This window comes from Bombina bombina, chromosome 3 (genome assembly GCF_027579735.1).
Source record: "Bombina bombina isolate aBomBom1 chromosome 3, aBomBom1.pri, whole genome shotgun sequence".
Lineage (NCBI taxonomy): Eukaryota > Metazoa > Chordata > Amphibia > Anura > Bombinatoridae > Bombina > Bombina bombina.
The window spans coordinates 606,326,435-606,345,299 of NC_069501.1; the positions used below are offsets into that span (position 1 = coordinate 606,326,435).

Below are 18,865 nucleotides of genomic sequence, written 5' to 3' on the forward strand. Positions count from 1 at the left end.
ATCTTTGTAGTTACACCCCTTCTCATCAATGTTACCAGGCCCCTGGGGGATTGGTTTAAAGGCAATTGTTACCTTTGGAACTGTGTATCTTTTATGTGCTTACTGTGCTTTCTGTTAAGAAGAAACACTTACAATATAATGCTCAGTAAACTAATCTGATGATTTCTCTCCTCGGCGGCAAGTTTTTGAAGATTGGGCCCTTTGCATTTGTTTGCATCATGCAATGCAAAGTTTCACACATGGGATCCCACACAATTTGTGGGGTTTTTTCTTTGGGTGGGGGTAGCCTGAAATGAAAAACACACATAGGCAACAGGTGCTCTTATTTCATTCCTGGCCAGTCCACCAGGATCTGAAGATTATATCTCAGCAATGTGTTAATAATGGCAAAACATCAATCTGATAGTTGTGTTAAACCCTCAACAGTAGTGGCTGATAATGTTAATCTTATTTTTTCCATAACTGTATAATTTAAGAGCTTTTGCAGCAGAGTGAGAGTTAAGATGAGGGATTGTTTTAGACATTTTTGTTGTTAAAATGCATAAAGGTCTATGTGACCAATCAAAGAAGAAAGTGTTTTGTTTTTATCCAAGTACCACTTAGCTAACCCACATAACAAGCAGCCACAGAAGCGAGATTCTAACAGTGCAGGTCTCCTCAGCCAATGAAGCTTGTGGCTGGCTGCATTGACCAAATTTACGTTTGTTTTTTTTAATCCAACATTTTGCACATGGTGATCTGAAAGTAATTATTTAAAAGTAATGCATCCCCCTAATGTTTATTTAACCTCTCCATAAGAATCTGTAGTGATGACCAAGACTTACATAAGGCAGTCATATCCAAAGCGGCTACCGAAAACCAGGCAGTTCTTACATCTTCCAGGGCAAAAAAACAAAACACTAATACCCACTTAAACGATTAAGATTCTGCCGTTTGTTAAAAACAAATGTTTTCTTTAGTGTCAGTATTTTTTCACTTGCAACACACTCAAAATAAACCAAATTATTAAATAATTCATCAGAGAAAAAAAAAAATGGTAATTTTATTCAGTTTCAGAAAATTGACAAAAAAAAAAAAAAAAAGAAAGAAAATGCTGACAATTTCATAAACTGTAACAATGTTTTTTTTAAAATCAAACAATGTGAAGAAGTTGCAAAGCGGCAGTTATTGACAGCAAGAGTATACCAAGCAGTCCGATGTAGCCATAAGCGCCCTTCATTCTCTTCTCTGGGTCTGCACACAAAACACAAGTATTGCTTTACTAAGTAAATGAATGGAAAACAGTGGAAAGATTATATCATAAAAGTACATAAGAAGCATCATAGGTTTTCAACCAATGGGCTTTTGCCAAGTGTGCCTGAAATCTGAGCATATCAGAAGTTATCCAAAAAAGTGTTTTTTTTGGTTTGTTTTTTTAAGATAGACAATTTTATATTTAAGATTACAATAATGCAATTACAGTACACTTGAATCTACAAAACACTTCTGTTACAAGTTACTGCTGCTTTAACAAGTTTGTATGCACACGTGGCCAGCTATGATTATGGCCATTGGCAGCATACGTACCATTTGCTTCCTGCTCATGGTCTGAGTGCCAGCGACATGCTGCATGACATCACTAACTCCATAGCTTTTGGGTTTTATAAAGTATTATATTTAAAAGGGACAGTTTACTCTAAAAAACATCTCCTTTACCTTTATATCAGCAATTCAAATAGCTGATTTTTGCTTGTGGTATCCCTACCTATATTGAAAGTTTCTATACTTAAAAAGGGATACTCCCCCCCCCCCCCCCCATGATTCAGATAGAGCATACAATTTTAAGCAACATTCTAATTCACATCCTATTACATTTAGCCACCAATCAGCAAGCCCAACCCAGGTGCTGAACCAAAATTGGGACGACTCCTAAGCTTAGATTCCTGCTTTTTCAAAAAAAGATAGCAAGAGAAAGAAGAATAAAAATATGATTAAATTAGAAAGTGCATAAAATCGCATGCTCTATCTGAATCATGAATGAAAAATATTTGGTTTAGTATCCCTTTAAGTATAGGCTATTAAAAATAAATAAAAAATAACTGTGTAAACATAGCCAGCAGAAGAAATTACACTCCCAGTGGGAGGTGATATAGTAGCAGAGATAAGTAATAAAATGTTAATTTTCAAGTGTTCTCTCTAAGTATTGGGATTTGGTATACAGAGATAAGCATTTGTGTGTAGAAAAAGTGATAACATAAGGAGATCTGCAAGCTCCACCCAAGAATTGGAAACATGCAGGAAATTTTAACTCTTGCAGCACTGCTCTGCATTAGGCTGTTCTCTTCCAACAGCACTGTGCAAGTTTTCCTTAACACAGTGCATCCAGAACAAAGTGCTGTTTGAAGAGTTTGAACAGTCAAATATAGAGAAGCGCTGCAAAGCATTTATTGTTGACTGGTTCTCATGGATTTTTTCACAAGAAATTAAAAAAAATATATATATAAAAGAAATTCTGCAGCTAATTTGCAATGCAATTTTCAACTGCTGCACTATATTATAGAACTTTAAAATTTGCTTTCTTTCCCAGTTAATCAAAACATTGCAATTGAACTGGTGCTTTAGTGCAACTGCTCAATTTAATATTTTATTTCATTTCAAAATGACCTGCAGACATTTTTTCACTAAAAAAAAATCTCATTGCAGAAAGTGGGACCTGCCTCTGGGACCATGAATCAATCTCATTGTTTACACAGCTCTACATAATTGGATAGCACTTAAAAGGGACATTGTACACTAGATTTTTCTTTGCTTAAATGTTTTATAGGATTATCCATTTATATAGACCATCTGGGTATGGTTTTGTAAACATGTATAGTTTTGCTGATTTTTTAAATAACATTCTGATGATTTTCAGACACCTAACCAAGACTCACAGCGTCAGATGTATACTGATGTCTACAAACTTCAGGTTGCTTCTGTTTGTATAATGGGTCTTTACATATGCAGGGGAGCTGGGAGATTTTGCTATCAGCCCATTTCAGTGGGTGTCCCAGCCTAACCTCATCAACAGTGTTAAATTGGGAGTTCTAAGAAAGTTTTTAAAAGGTTTTATACTGGATTTTTAGATCAGTATCTGTGTATATTATTATTTATAATAGTGTCTATTACATGCAGTTAAATGAAAATTGCAGTATACTGTCCTTTTAACAAACAAATTATAATAATAAAACTTGATAACCAAGTACTCGCAAAACATTATTTAAAGTGACATTCTACTCCAAAATTGTTATGGTTTATAGATAACATCTTTACTACACATTCCCCAGCTTTGCATAACCAATATTGTTATATTAATATACTTTATAACATTTAAAACTCTAAATCTCTGCCTGTTTTTAAGCCCCTGCAGGTTGCCTTTCTCTCAGTCCATTTTATAAGCTTTTCACAACAAGACAGAACTGGTTAATGTGTACCATGTAGATAACACTGTACTCACTCCTGTGGAGTTACAAATGAGAATGCACTGATTGGCTAAAATGTAAGCCGTAAACAGCCGTGAGATAAAGGGACAGTCAGCAGATGCTTAGATACTAGGTAATCACAGAGGTATCTATCTTTTTAAACAATCACTATTTTGGAGTACACTGTCCCTTTAATGTTAATTATTTGTTCCACATTTGGGAGATGCAAGCTTTTCCTATCTCTAGAGAAACATTAAATTTACAGTGAAAATCAAAAATTAAACTTTCATGATTTGGATAGGACATACAATTTTAAGCTGCTCCCCAATTTACTTCACGTGTCTTTAGCACTTAAAGGGATATGAAAAAGGCAAACAAAATTGAATGATTCTGCTAGAACATGTAATTTTAAGACACTTAACTATTTTCAAAGGTGCTTTGTTCTCTTGGTATCCCTTGTTGAAAAAGAATATGCACATATCCTACACTAGTGGGAGCTGCTGCTAATTGGTGCCTGCACACATTTGTCTTTTGTGAATGGCTGACTAGATGTGTTCATTTTGCTGCCAGTAGTGCAATGTTAACTTCAGCAAAGGATAATAAGAGAATGAAGCAAATTAGATTATTATTATAATCAGGTATAATGGAAGTAAATTGGAAAGTTGTTTCAAATTGTTTGTTCTATTCAAATCATGAAAGAAAATGTTGGGGTTCCTGTCCCTTTAATAGCAGCAGTTTATATAACAATCATGTCCTCATGGTGTGTTCTTACCTCCAGTATAATATCCCCAAGCATATGAAAAGCGACTAGTCACCCATATAGCTCCAAGGACAGCGGCAGATAACTAAATAAAAGGGAGAAATTCATTTAAATACATTCCAAACATTACAAAAAGGAAATCTGGCAACTATAGGGATGAAATATACACTGTCATAATACTGTTAATCCAACTGGTCAGTTCATTTCCATAGGCTTCCGAGTGAAAATCAAAGCTACACAAAGTAATAAGTGGTGTTTTTATCAAGTTATGTGCAGCACTTAAAAACGTATCCACTATCCAAGTGCCATAATATTCACTGAATGATTTAGTCATTCATTGTATTTATTCATCCATTTAGTCAGTCAGTCACTTTATTTAATGGGTCATTATTGTAAAAAAAAAAAAAAAAAAAAAGGAACGCATGCTCTCATTCATAAGATAATGTCATTTATATCACCACTGACCCTGCAAGCAAAAGATATATATTTAACTTCTCCAAAGAGTTTAAATAACACACGGGTAAAGTACCGAATGGGAACCGCAGAGAATTACTGGTCCCAACTGAAAACTGACACTGACCCAATGAGCAGCTCTAGTCGCACGTCCCAGCTGTGGAGCTAGCGCTGCTGATTATGTCAGCATCAATTTCTGCTCTAGACCAGCAGTTCTCTGTGGCTTCTGAATATAACTTTGTGTTTAACCGCAGGTTCAATAGTGATAAAATGACAAGCTGTAATGAATGAAAGCATGTCATTCTTTCACTATAATGGCCCTTTAATTGACCCCATTCTAAAGGGCTAGATTTATTAAAGCTGAGGCGTACAGGGGCGCGTATACGCGCCCCTGTACGCCTCAGCTCGCCTGTGGCGGGGCGAAAATACCCGCAGGTATTCGGCATTGCACACGAGCGCAATTTTGCGTTCGCGTGCAATCCCGCCCCCTGCCGGCGCACGGCCAATCACGCGCGGGCAGGAGCTGTCAATCTCCTCGGTCTGACTAGACCGAGGAGATTGAATTTCGCCAGATTAGAGGTGGCGAAGAGGCTAAGGAAGCAGCGGTCTGGTGACTGCTGTTTGATAAATGACGGCGAGCAAGTTCTTGAGAGAACTTGCTGCCGTAGGGGCTTAATAAATCTAGCCCTAAATTCAGTGTTTAAAAGAAACTTTGTTGCCCCTTTCTAATCCATCAGCCTAGCAACATTGTATGGAAGCTTGGGTGTTTTTTACCCCTTTCTTTTAAGCTTTGTTTTCTAAGTTATTCCAGGCAATCAAAAGAGGCTTCTCAACCGAGTTTGGATAAACACTCACATTTTGTACACAATTGTAGGCTTTGCACACATTTTCCCAGAAGCAAAAGATATGCAGCCAAAACAAAAGCAAAACATGATAGCCAATTGATTCAGTATTCATATTTTAAAAGTGTGATTTGTGCAATGTTTTTTTATTAAGCCAGGAAACAATCATGTTTAGTAACATATGAACAGAGCTAGTGCAAAAAACAGTGTTTGAAAAGCTAAGTGATATAACTATAAAAAAGGGGAAAAAGGTTGCCATTGAATTGGATAAATCCAAAAATCATGCAAAATCATTTAAGTGTAAAGTAAATGTTGGTTTCATAACAGATCGGAATTTGAAAACCCAGCAAAAATCAATCCAATATACTTTGTACAGCTCATGTGACAGAATAAACACTCTTGACATAATATCAGCAGATAGCTTCTAATTCAATACCAAAAGGTGTCTGGCTTAGTGGAACCGGCTTCCCTTATAAGAAGAAAGACCTGTAACCATTAGAAAAAGGATCACTATTGACCGTTTCCCACTACCTAATAGAAACAAAGCTTTTTGCTTACAATGTGCTAATAATCAAATAGTAAAAATGGATGTTGTACTATAAAATTATTTTCCCCTTAATGTGTTCCAAATGACTTGTTATATCTACTGCAGAGTATTAAAATGTATAGGAAATTGTTCCTGTGTTTTTTTTTGCATTTTAAATAGCTAATTTTGCTCATTAAACCCATAGCCTGTGGGACTTCCCGATAGAAGTGGGCTGTGTCTGCAGGAAAAGCAGACCTGCTATGGTAATCTATGTGTAAACACAAATCCTAATAGATAGTTATTAAAATGCTATTTATGACTGGGCATTCAATGAGCACAACCAGCTATTTTAGAGACAAACAACCCTCTCTTTTTCTACCCCAATTGGGAGAGTAATTAGTTGTAGTGTCTTCGGTTTACTTTTTTTTTTTTCACAGAGAATACGTTTGTTATTCATATTTATTTATAGGTGGCTGTTTCTACAGGCAAACACAGCTATTTCAAACAAGAAAATAAAAGTAAAAGAGCAGTTGGCAAATAATTAAATACACTCCAGTTGGTAAATAGACCACTGGGAACACATTTAAAGTGAATGTAAACTTTCATGAATTAAAAGGGCACTTTCATTCATGAAAGTTTACATGGCACCGTATTTTTACAAATACTTACCATTCTCTTGTGCAAAGCCGGATCGCCGATCCCCCACCCGCAGTTTCTCTGTATACGTCACCAATAACGAAACCGGCTTCCTCCAATCATGGCTTCCTCCCCCAGAGCGTCCATCTCAAGAGGCCACGCCGTGATTGGAGGAAGCCGGTTTCATCATTGCTGTGTAAGTACAGCAGGAGAAGCAGGCGGGGGATCGGCAATCTGGCTTTGCACAAGAGAAAGGTAAGTATTTGTAAAAATACGGTGCAATGTAAACTTTCACAAATTTTTAAAAACCGGGCACTAATTCATGAAAATTTACATTCACTTTAAGGGGAGAAGATTTTAAAGTACAACATCCATTTAAGTTACTGCAAAACACAAGGTATGTCTTCTTCTTTTTGTTTATTTACTTACTGGAAATGCAATACCAGCAATCAACTGGAAGATCAACCACGCAGGATATACTTCAAGGGTATTCTGATGTGCTCTCTGGATACAGTTAAATATTTGTTCTTTATCAGAATACATCTGGGGGTACTGCAATAAACGAATATGGCAGTTACTATACAGACAATCAATTCAACCCTCATTTTAAGATGATTACAAAAAGTCTGTTCAAGAACTTGTTACACCAACATATAATTTTGTGGATTATCTTCAGTAGTGGAACAGATCAAAATTTTGAAAATACCCTAATCAGAAATGGAGTAAGGCTGAGGGAAAATGGACCTAGATAGAATCAGTTTACAACCTAACTTAGTAGCAACTATCCACAAAGGTCACTTGGTTCCATATTATTTTTTGTTTTATTATTGCAAATATATATTTCTGACCTATGATGATTTTACCCCCACAAGTGTAAGTAAGTGAGGGTGACTTTGTATGACAAAAGAAGCACTGGCCATGAATCTGAAGTGACACGAAGTTTGAAATGTTTACTTGCATATGACATGTTGACAAACAGCCAACCACATCTCTAATCATGTAATATATAAACAATATGCAGGAGTAAAAATTGACTGTCGTATTAAAGGGACAGTAAAGTCAAAATTAAAAGTTCATGATGCAGAGGGCATGTAATTTTAAACAACTTTCAAATGTACTTCTATTATCTAATCTGCTTTGTGCTCTTGTATTCTTTGTTTAAAAGCAGACCTAGGTAGGTTCAGGAAAAGCAATGCACTGCTAGCAGCTGATTGTTGGCTGCACATATATGGCTTGTCATTGGCTCACTAGATGTGTTCTGCTAGCTCCCAGTAGTGCACTGCTGCTCCTCCAACAAAGGATACCAAGAGAATGAAGCAAATGATTTTTGAAGTAAATAGAAAAGATGTTTGAAAATAGTTTGCTCTATCTGAACCATTACAATTTTTTGGGTTTCATGTCTTTACGTATTTAACAGCTGATCTAAGACTGGTATAGTAAATGATAGTGCTTGAATACTGGTCAACAGTTTCAGGATTCTCATGTATTCTTGCTTTGACAAATGAACAGAGACCCAAGTCTTTAAACTGCATGCTGTGGGGTTAGGAAATTGTGAAATACTGGCCAGGTAACTTTTTAGAACTGAACATTGATCAAGGAGTAATGTTACAAAGACTATATTTGTTTGGAGCTTATCTTATCAGGTCATAAATGTGACACCACAATATTACAGGCTCTATAATATAGTAAGTGATGCAAAAGTGGTTGTGGGGCCTCTTGCAAAACTTGGGAGACTTTTTACCTTTGCTTTTACCTGAGGGGAGAGGTCACTTTTCTACTATATAAATAACACTCTGATCACATAAAGAGGCCACCTCTCTCTAATTTACCCCCAAGACAACCAGTCTTGCTCTGTTACCCAATGATGTTCCCTTTCTTCTTAAAGGGATGAAAAACAGTTTATTTCATTGTTGTAATGTAAAAAGCACTAAGCAGTGGGTTATACTTAATAGAAATCATTACAATATGTATTATTTTAAAAGGATTGAACCTTTATTTCATTTTTAACTTCATTTGTGCAGGGTCCTTTACTTCCTCACAGTCCCAACAAGGGGGCTGGGATCTCTTCAGGATGGTGTATATAGGTTGATGTAAAAAAAAAAAAAATCTTACAGTTCAGTGAATGCTAAAGAAACAGGAAGTCAGTTTCTTGGCCATACTCAGAATATGCCAAATGGCACTTAAAGGGACATGAAAACCAACATTTTTCTCATGATTCAGATAGAGAATTCCATTTTAAACAACTTTCTTATTTACTTCTATTATCTAATCGGTTTCATTCTCTTGGTATCATTTGTTGAATGAGCAGCAATGCACTAATGATTTCTAACTGAACACATGGGTGAGCCAATCACAATCAATACATAAATGCATCCACTAATCAACAGCTAGAACCTAGGTTCTCTGCTGCTCCTGAGCTTGCCTAGATAAACCTTTCAGCAAAGGATAACAAGAGAAGGAAACAAATTGAATAATAGACGTAAATTGGAAAGTTGTTTGAAATTGTATTCTCTATCTGAATCATTTTTCATGCCCCTTTAAAGTGATTGTAAAGTTTAATGAATTACTGCCCATTATTTAAAAATAAACTTAAAGTGAAGGTCAACTTAAAAGTACAGCCTCACGGCATTGCATAGACTTATAAAAATGAGCAGCAGGAGTTTTAGTCATGAATTTTTTAAAATCTATTTATTTTCTTATATTTTTACCTTTAAACTGCTCCGCCGATAAGTGCAGCACTTCCGCCTGCCATCTTGTCTAATTGATTGACAGATGACGATTCTTAAACCAACTAATCCTTGTTTCCCCCCAGGGCGTTCAGTCCCTTTGCATAAATGTCACGGCCCGGGGGAAAACAAGGATTAGTTGGTTTAAGAATCGTCATCTGTCACTCAATTAGACAAGATGGCGGGCGGGAATGCTGCACTTATCGGCGGAGCAGTTTTAAAAAGGAAAAAATATAAGAAAATAAACAGATTTAAAAAAAATTCATGACAAACTCCTGCTGCTCATTTTTATAAGTCTATGCAATGCCATGAGGCTGTACTTTTAAGTTTACCTTCACTTTAAAAACAGGGGCACTTTTATTAATTAAACTTTAAAAAGATGCTTCATTTTTAAATATTTAGCACTGAGTGCTGGTAAACATACCGGCGTTTCTCCGTCCGCATCTCCTACTTTCTTTAGCAGAGCGATTACAATTCTGGCTTCCTCCAATCGTTGCGTGAAACGATTGGGGAAAGCCAGATTCGTCATCGACCTGCTAAAGAAAGTAGGAGATGCGGCGGAGGAACAGCAGTACCAGGTTTCTTTTACAATGCAGGTAATTGCCCAAACCCGCTACATACAGAATAGTAATTTCTTAGAAAAGCTCTTTTACAAATATGAATAACTGACCAGTTAAGAATAAGATACATATATTCAAAATAGTTTGGAAATAATTAAAAGAGATAGGAAAGTCAAAATGAAACTTGCATGATTCAGACAGAGCATGTGATATTAAAGGGACATGAAACCCAAAAATGTTATTTCATGATTCAGACAGATCATACAATTTTAAACAACTTTCCAATTTACTTCTATTTAATTTTGCTTCTTTCTCTTGTTAACCTTTGCAGAAATGTTTTTTAGGCAAGCTCAGGGGCAGCAAAGAACCTAGGTTCTAGCTGCTGATTGGTAGCTGAATATATATACAGATTGTCATTGGCTCACCCATGTGAGCAGTTAGAAACCAGTAGTGCATTGCTGTTACTTCAGCAAAAGATACCAAGAGAATTAAACAAATTAGATAATAGAAGTAAATTAGAAAGTTGTTTAAAATTGTATTCTCTATCTGAATCATGAAAGAACATTTTTGGGTTTCATGTCCCTTTAAGGGCAAGTTTATCAATTTGCGAACAAACAGGATTCACATGAGAAGCTGTCCGTATTTAATCAATCAACCTAGTCGAATGAATTTGAGATGATTTTTATCTGCTAACTCCAAGTTGAACTGCTGCTTTATAAATATTTGTTACAGGCTCAAATGAGCGAACCTGCAACCGATCGGGGCATTTGCTTCATGATAAATCTAGCCCAAAGACACTTTTAAATTCACTTCTTTTTTTTTTTAACAACTGACACCAAGAGAAAAAAAGTACATTTGAAAATAGAATATGAAAATATCCTACACTATTTCTGAGCTAACTGATGATTGGTGGCTGCATACATTTGTCTCTTCCGATTGGCTCACTAGTTCAGGCACAGAAAGTTATTTAAGATTTAGCACAACACAATGCTAAATTGAAGACAATAGATAATAAACAGTCACAGTCATGTGATCAGGGGGCTGGAAGAAGGCTCCTAGATACAAGGTAATCACAGAGGTAAAAAGTATATTAATATAACAGTGTTGGTTATGCAAAACTGGGGAATGGGTAATAAAGGCATTATCTATCTTTTAAAATAACAATTCTATGGTAGACTGTCCCTTTAAAGGGACACTGTACCCAAATATTTTCTTTTGTAATTCAGAAAGAGCATACCATTTTAAGCAACTTTCTAATTTACTCCTATTATCAATTTTTCTTCATTCTCTTGCTATCATTATTTGAAAAAGGCATCTAAGCTTTTTTTTGGTTTCAGTACTCTGGACAGCACTTTTTTATTGGTGGATGGATTTATCCACCAATCAGCAAGGACAACCCAGGTTGTTCACCAAAAATGGGCCGGCATCTAAACTTACATTCTTGCATTTCAAACAAAGATACCAAGAGAATGAAGAAAAGTTGATAATAGGAGTAAATTAGAAAGTTGCTTAAAATTTCATGCTCAATCTGAATCACGAAAGAAAAAATTTGGGTACAGTGTCCCTTTAAGCTAGCTCCCTGTAGTGCATTGTAGCTCCTTCAGCAAAGGATAACAAGATAATTAAGCAAATTTGGTATTAGAATTACAATTGGAAAGTTGTTTAAAGTGAAGGTCAATTTTCATGTAAAAGTGCCCGGTTTAAAAAAAATATATATATATAATAAAAAAAAAAAAATATTAAAAAACAGGGGCACTTTAATTCATCAAAATTGACATTGCACCATATTTCAAAAATACTAACTTTTTTCTTCTGAAACTCTGGATTGCCGTTGTGAAACGATGTCCCGTCTGCTTCTTCCTGGTTTACTTACCCAGCAATGAGGAAACAGGCTTCCTCCAATCATGGCGTTGCCTCAGGCAATGATTCCCCCGGGGGGGGGGGGACGTGATTGGAGGATGACGGAATCGTCATTGCTGACGTACGAAGAGGCTTGTGACGGGCTGGTGAAGCACTGGAGCGGCTTCAAGAAGAAAGGGTAAGTATATTTTAAGAAAACGGGTGAAATGTCAATTTTCATGAATGAAAGTGCCCCTGTTTTTAATAGTTTTTTTTTTAAAAACTGGCACTTTCACATGAAAATTGACCTTCACTTTAAAGGGATAGTAAACCCAAAAAAAAAAATATTTTATGATTCAGACAAATTTTAAACAACTTTCCAATTTACATTTATTATCAAATGTGCTTAATTCTCATGTTATCCTTCGCTGAAGGAACAGCATTGCACTACTGGCAGCTAGCGGAACACATCTAGTTAGTCAATCACAAGAGACACGTGTGCAGGCACCAATTAGCAGCATCTCCCACTGGTGAAGGATATGTACGTATTCTTTTTCAACAAGGGATACTAAAAGAACGAAGTACATTTGAAAATAGAAGTGAATTTAAAAGCGTCTGAAAATTACATGTTCTATCTGATTCATGCAAGTTTAATTTTGACTTTCCTATCCCTTTAAAATTGTATGTTCTGAATGATGGCTAAATACCTGTACACTTTAGCAGCCCCACTGTTTTAGTTGCGCAAATAGCATATTGAGTTGCGCATGCGCAGTTTTACTTCCAGGCAGAGTTACAAGCACGGGAGCGTGCTGTGAGTAAAATCCATGGGGCGCATGGTGAGGCTCCTATTGGCTGAAAGAGATGCCAATCAAATACCACAATAAGAAAATATCTGACAGGGGCTGCATTGAATCAGGTAACTTAGCCTGAAAAAAAAACGCTGATTTTTAGAAGTTTAATTGAGTTTTGAAAAAAAAAAAAATAAGAACATCAATATGCTAGTAATGGAAGAGCTTTCAGAATATGTAAAGTTATGGAGGCAAATTTACCATCACTTTAATCATGAAATAAAATGTTAATGGTTCCTTTGCTTTTATTACAATGACTGAACAATTAATTTTGTTTATAGGTCTTTTTCAGTTCAATGCTGCTATAATATATGCATACAAAATAAAATAGCCCTGTAAGTAAATATTACTTATTTCAGAAAATGCTTCACACAAATTTGGCAACTCTAAAGAAACAGCATGACACAGTTAAGTAATTTTCAGTGTGGTAATTTAGAAAATCTGCAAAGTCATCATTACAAGCATTTTTTTCTACTAGCTTTAGCTTGGGTACAAAGTGAGGTGTGTAGAAATTATAGATATGATTAACTAACACTGTATTACAAATTAAAGGGACATGACACCCAAAAATAATTATTTCAGAATTCAGATAAAACATACAATTTTAAAGAACTTTACAATTTACTTCTGTTATTAGATTTGCTCAATTATCTTGGTATCCCCTGTTGGAGGAGCAGCAGTGTACTACTGGGAGCTAGCTTAACACAATGGGTAAGCCAATGACATGTGCAACCACCAATCAACAGGTAGTTCCCAGTAGTGCATTGTTTGCTCTGTACCTACCTAGATATGCTTTTCAACCAAGGATACCAAGAGAACAAAACACATTACATAACAGAAGTACATTGGAAAGCTGTTTAAAATTACATGCTCTATCTAAATCAAGAAAGGTTTTTTCCCCCCCTTTACTGTCTATCTCTTTAGTTATGATTGTAGAATTGTACTCTTTAACATAGGTAGGAAAAGAGCATCTTACTGATCCAGGTGCAAAAAAACAAAACAAACTTTGTTACAAAATTCAAGTAATTTGTTTTTATTTATGCATCAGGAAATATTTGCTGCATGCAAAATAAATAATGCTCATTTAAAGACGCATTTGTCAATTATGCAATTCTACTGTATTTAATTTCCTTAGAATGGGAATGAAAGTGAAAAACAATGCAATAGACTACGTTAATTTAGTATTGGTGCCCCTTGGTAAACTGTGTGTTAAACACATTGCTAAAGTCCTACTCAGGAGTTTCAATAAATTGCAACTCCTGTGCAAGACACAATCAGTGATTGCCTGTTACATGTCTTGCACCTGACATTACATGCACTGTATTTGTCTAACAGGTTGTGTCTGTCTTACGGGTTATGTGTTGGAGCTTCCTGATAAAACTTTAACTGTGTGTAACCCCTTTACAAAAGTTCAACACAAAGTAAAATACTCTATGACTGCAAATTATTGTAGCATCTTCATCATACTAACTGCAGAATGGGAACTATAAATTGTTTTGAGCTCATTTTAAGAAATGGTCAGTGCAGAAATGTATTACTAGCAATGCTGCAGTGCCCTGTTTTTTAAAGTGCAGAGAACAGACATAATCTTCTATATAAATCTGTACAGTCAACCATTATAGACAATCACACAACTAGCAGCATAAAATAAAGGCGTACTAAATGAAGGCATTTTTATCTTTCAAACCTATGCTATATGTAAGCGAGGCCCTGCTAGCAGACACACAGTTTGATACTTAGCTATATATACAGTGTATTCATATTTGACTCTACAGCGTGCTAAACTCGCGCTTGCTTTTTGATATCACACAGCAGCATGCAAAGCATTACACAGCATGTCATACTAAATATGACATAAGATAAAAAAATACCATCTTTGCACAACATTATACAATTTGACAAAACTAGCGCTGTAGCTCATTAAAAAACAAATACTGCAAATTGATTTAGCTACAAGCCTTGTACCTCACCCACCACCTTGCATGATGTATTTACCTTGACTCCGTATTTCTTCCTCGCCTTTCCTACGTTGATACCAAGGTACATGAGCATGATGTAGCTATAGACATAGGTCAGGATTACATAGGCAAAATTCTGGGGCAGTACATCATGAATTGAGCTAGTCATCTTTAGATCAGTTTGTGATCCGACCCACACTATGACCTGCTCCGAGTAGCGCAAGACACCGAGACGTGACGTCTCCCAAGCTCCTCCTCCTTCTATAGATTAGGTTTCAACCGTTCCCTTTGCTTTACATTGCTGTGATCATGTGAGTGGGTGCGGCAGGACAGGACACCAATAGGGCTACTTTTGCTAGTACGGTCCTGCTTTTCAAAAGCTAGGAGTAGAAAATTCTTCTTGTTTATTATTTCCCTCTCCTAGTCTGTAGCTTTCTAGAAAAACAGGTCTGTAGCAAAATATGTTTTTACTCTCAGTTCAAGCAATACAACGTGTTTAGACCCCTAATTCTAAGCACTTTTACGTGGAGTATTAATACTATTTAAATAAATAGAAATTAAGGGAAATCCACTCAACGTGCTTAATTTTCAGTCCCCAGTCATATTTATTAGAAAGAGTAAAAGCTAACTGAGAGGATGTAACAAATTTTAAGTTTCGATTTTTGCACATTTACATGCATACACACACAGTCTAATTTGATATACACCGTGTAATTTTAAAGGGTAAAGTCAAAATTAAATTGTTATGACCAGGGTTGTAACATTTTTTTTCCTAGGCCCCCCAGCAATTAATTGTTCTAGGCCCCCGACATTGCCCAGGCTTGTTGTCTCTGTAAAAGGTGTAAAACTGTACACTTTCTTTTGAAAACAAAATAAAGTTGATTCAAACATGCTAATAACAGTTGATTTTTTCTCTTATCCCTATTTCCTCTGCTAACATTCGGCTAGATTTAGAGTTCTGCGGCCAAAGGGGTGCGTTAGCTACACGTGCTTTTTTCCCCCGCACCTTTTAAATACCGCTGGTATTTAGAGTTCACAGAATGGCTGCGTTAGGCTCCAAAAAAGGGAGCGCAGAGCATATTTACCGCCACTGCAACTCTCAATACCAGCGTTGCTTACGGACGCGGCCAGCTTCAAAAACGTGCTCGTGCACGATTCCCCCATAGAAAACAATGGGGCAGTTTGAGCTGAAAAAAAACCTAACACCTGCAAAAAAGCAGCGTTCAGCTCCTAAAGCAGCCCCATTGTTTCCTATGGGGAAACACTTCATAAGTCTGCACCTAACACCCTAACATGAACCCCGAGTCTAAACACCCCTAACCTTACACTTATTAACCCCTAATCTGCCGCCCCCGCTATCGCTGACCCCTGCATATTATTATTAACCCCTAATCTGCCGCTCCGTAGACCGCCACAACCTACATTATACCTATGTACCCCTAATCTGCTGCCCCTAACACCGCCGACCACTATATTATATTTATTAACCCCTAATCTGCCGCCCCCGCTATCGCTGACCCCTGCATATTATTATTAACCCTAATCTGCCGCTCCGTACACCGCCGCAACCTACATTATACCTATGTACCCCTAATCTGCTGCCCCTAACACCGCCGACCCCTATATTATATTTATTAACCCCTAATCTGCCGCCCCCGCTATCGCTGACACCTGCATATTATTATTAACCTCTAATCTGCCGCTCCGTACACCGCCGCAACCTACGTTATCCCTATGTACCCCTAATCTGCTGCCCCTAACACCGCTGACCCCTATATTATATTTATTAACCCCTAATCTGCTGCCCCCAACGTCGCCTCCACCTACCTACAATAATTAACCCCTAATCTGCCGACCGGATCTCACCGCTACTATAATAAATGTATTAACCCCTAAAGTCTAACACTAACACCCCCCCTAAATTAAATATAATTTAAATCTAACGAAATAAATTAACTCTTATTAAATAAATTAATCCTATTTAAAGCTAAATACTTACCTGTAAAATAAACCCTAATATAGCTACAATATAAATTATAATTATATTGTAGCTATTTTAGGATTAATATTTATTTTACAGGTAACTTTGTAATTATTTTAACCAGGTACAATAGCTATTAAATAGTTAATAACTATTTAATAGCTACCTAGTTAAAATAATTACAAAATTACCTGTAAAATAAATCCTAACCTAAGTTACAATTAAACCTAACACTACACTATCAATAAATTAATTAAATAAAATACCTACAATTATCTACAATTAAACCTAACACTACACTATCAATAAATTAATTAAATAAAATACCTACAATTAAATACAATTAAATAAACTAACTAAAGTACAAAAAATAAAAAAGAACTAAGTTACAAAAAATAAAAAATATTTACAAACATTAGAAAAATATTACAACAATTTTAAACTAATTACACCTACTCTAAGCCCCCTAATAAAATAACAAAGCCCCCCATAATAAAAAAATGCCCTACCCTATTCTAAAATTAAAATAGAAAAGCTCGGGGGGGCGGAGCCAACTACCAAGGCAGCAAGACGTGCTTTCTACAGCTCTGAGCTCTCAAACACAGTTTTCTAGATTATTTTATATTAAAAGAGCTCAAAAAAGTACTGGGGTTCTATCTGAGAACAAGCTACATTGCCCTACACATAAAGACACTAAAGGATTCTCTCTTTTGGGACTATAACTTGAATATCCCTCTTCAGCCTTACCACGTGTAACTGCTACCATTAAATACAAAAATCTTTGCCGATATGGAGCCATTGGAAGCCTGGGAACTACGCACCCAGCAACTCCTAGAAAGGCATTACCGGAGTATGCAGGAGGACATACAGTCGCTGATTTTAGCCTTTATGTCGCCATTGACTCGCGCAACGGAGAGTTCTGGATTTCAGGAGGCCGCACCGGGACCGCAGCAGTCTTGCTTTAAAGCAGCCACACTTCCCCAGACACGACAGAAGGTAGTGCCCACAGAGGAAACAGAGCAAATTGTCTGGCCAGCTATTCTGCAACTACCACGCTGGAGAGGAGGTGAACCGCAGAACATGGGAGCAACGGACAGGATGGTGAAAGGAAACCCCTCATCGGTGATGATGGAGCCATCAGACACCCGCGAGCACTGCAGCTCCATACAGCCACCTAATATCCTTACAGGTACTGCCTGGCATACTGTCGCCCAGCTGGAGGCCAAATTTCTGATTGTCACCCAGAGCGCGGACAGACTAAAGACAGCTAGGAGCCCTCATCCTGATCGTGGTCATCAACCTAACTACTCACCCAGAGAAACGACCAGCATTCACAGAGCAGCAGGCCTTGGTGGAGGGTCGCAGGTCCCGGCAACTACACAACATACCCGCATGGCCAATAGGTCAGCTTTGAGTCAGCACCTCTCTCTTGGCAAACGCTCTAGCGTTATCACAGGAACCGCCAAATTGAGCCGTGTATTCATGAGGGAGGTAGGAGACACCACTAACACGCTTCTGACCCTGCGGGTTATTCTGGTCCCTCAGAAAGTTGGTATCGGGTAACAGTCTAACGGCTCGTCACAACAGAACTGAAGTTCCCTTGTCACCTTTAGATCTAACTCTTTCCCTTATAACCCTCCTACTGGTGGATTGACACGGACATTTTCCTCTGCTTTGCTTTTGTTGCCCCAGGCCTGCATTAACTCTTTCAAAGCAGCAAGATATCCTGCAGCAAAGGGACTCAGTGTTTTAAGAACTCTCCTCTACCTAATTTTGAGTCATGGATGCATACCAATACTACTACCGCTATTCTGGCCTTTTATGATGACAATGTTGTTTGATGTTTAACACCTGTAGTTGTTTGATATATGTCCTAGCTTTTTGGAGAATTATATAGCTGCTTATTACTCACTTAAACTTCCATAATGTACATTGTAATCTAGCAGGGTATAGTTAATTTTATTATATTATAAGAGTCTGCATTAATGCTGTAGTACTTGAGAGACAGAAAGTTTCACCAGTGAGTTTCTATTCTATGTACTCAATTCTCTCTCGATCTGGTAATTGGAAGATGATAATGGGCACTCAGGTCTCTGGTTGTTATTCGCAGTCTCACTACTGCATACTGCTTCTATGCTAGCAAATATACTATTCCCTATTTTATATATCCATCCAACTCTCTTATATATTCTCATAGCATACAACATACCATACTTTCTATAAATAATTATAGTTGCTTTCTTCTTTAAATATTCTCACTAAGGTCCAAGCGTGACTGATTCAGTTAATAGTTTGC

The 18,865-nt window shown here is 36.9% G+C and overlaps 1 protein-coding gene across 1 annotated transcript; it reads right to left on the minus strand.

The window, feature by feature from the left end:
* Positions 1–1,024: 1,024 nt before the first annotated feature.
* LOC128651827 (microsomal glutathione S-transferase 3) lies at positions 1,025–14,843 on the minus strand. The gene is made up of 4 exons (XM_053704810.1): positions 14,626–14,843; positions 7,087–7,209; positions 4,213–4,285; positions 1,025–1,233 (listed from the first exon to the last, which is right to left on the minus strand). The coding sequence occupies exons 1-4, from the start codon at positions 14,755–14,757 to the stop codon at positions 1,133–1,135; spliced, it is 429 nt and encodes a 142-aa protein (XP_053560785.1). The 5' UTR covers positions 14,758–14,843; the 3' UTR covers positions 1,025–1,132.
* Between the last annotated feature and the right edge of the window lie 4,022 nt (positions 14,844–18,865).

Excerpts from the sequence above, each read along its gene's own strand:
- LOC128651827 (XM_053704810.1), bottom strand. The coding sequence starts at position 14,757 with ATGACTAGCTCAATTCATGATGTACTGCCCCAGAATTTTGCCTATGTA. Across the intron at positions 4,286-7,086 it reads TTGCTGGTATTGCATTTCCA|TTATCTGCCGCTGTCCTTGG; the intron begins GTAAGTAAATAA and ends CCTTTTATTTAG. Across the intron at positions 1,234-4,212 it reads TTGGGGATATTATACTGGAG|ACCCAGAGAAGAGAATGAAG; the intron begins GTAAGAACACAC and ends TTTTGTGTGCAG.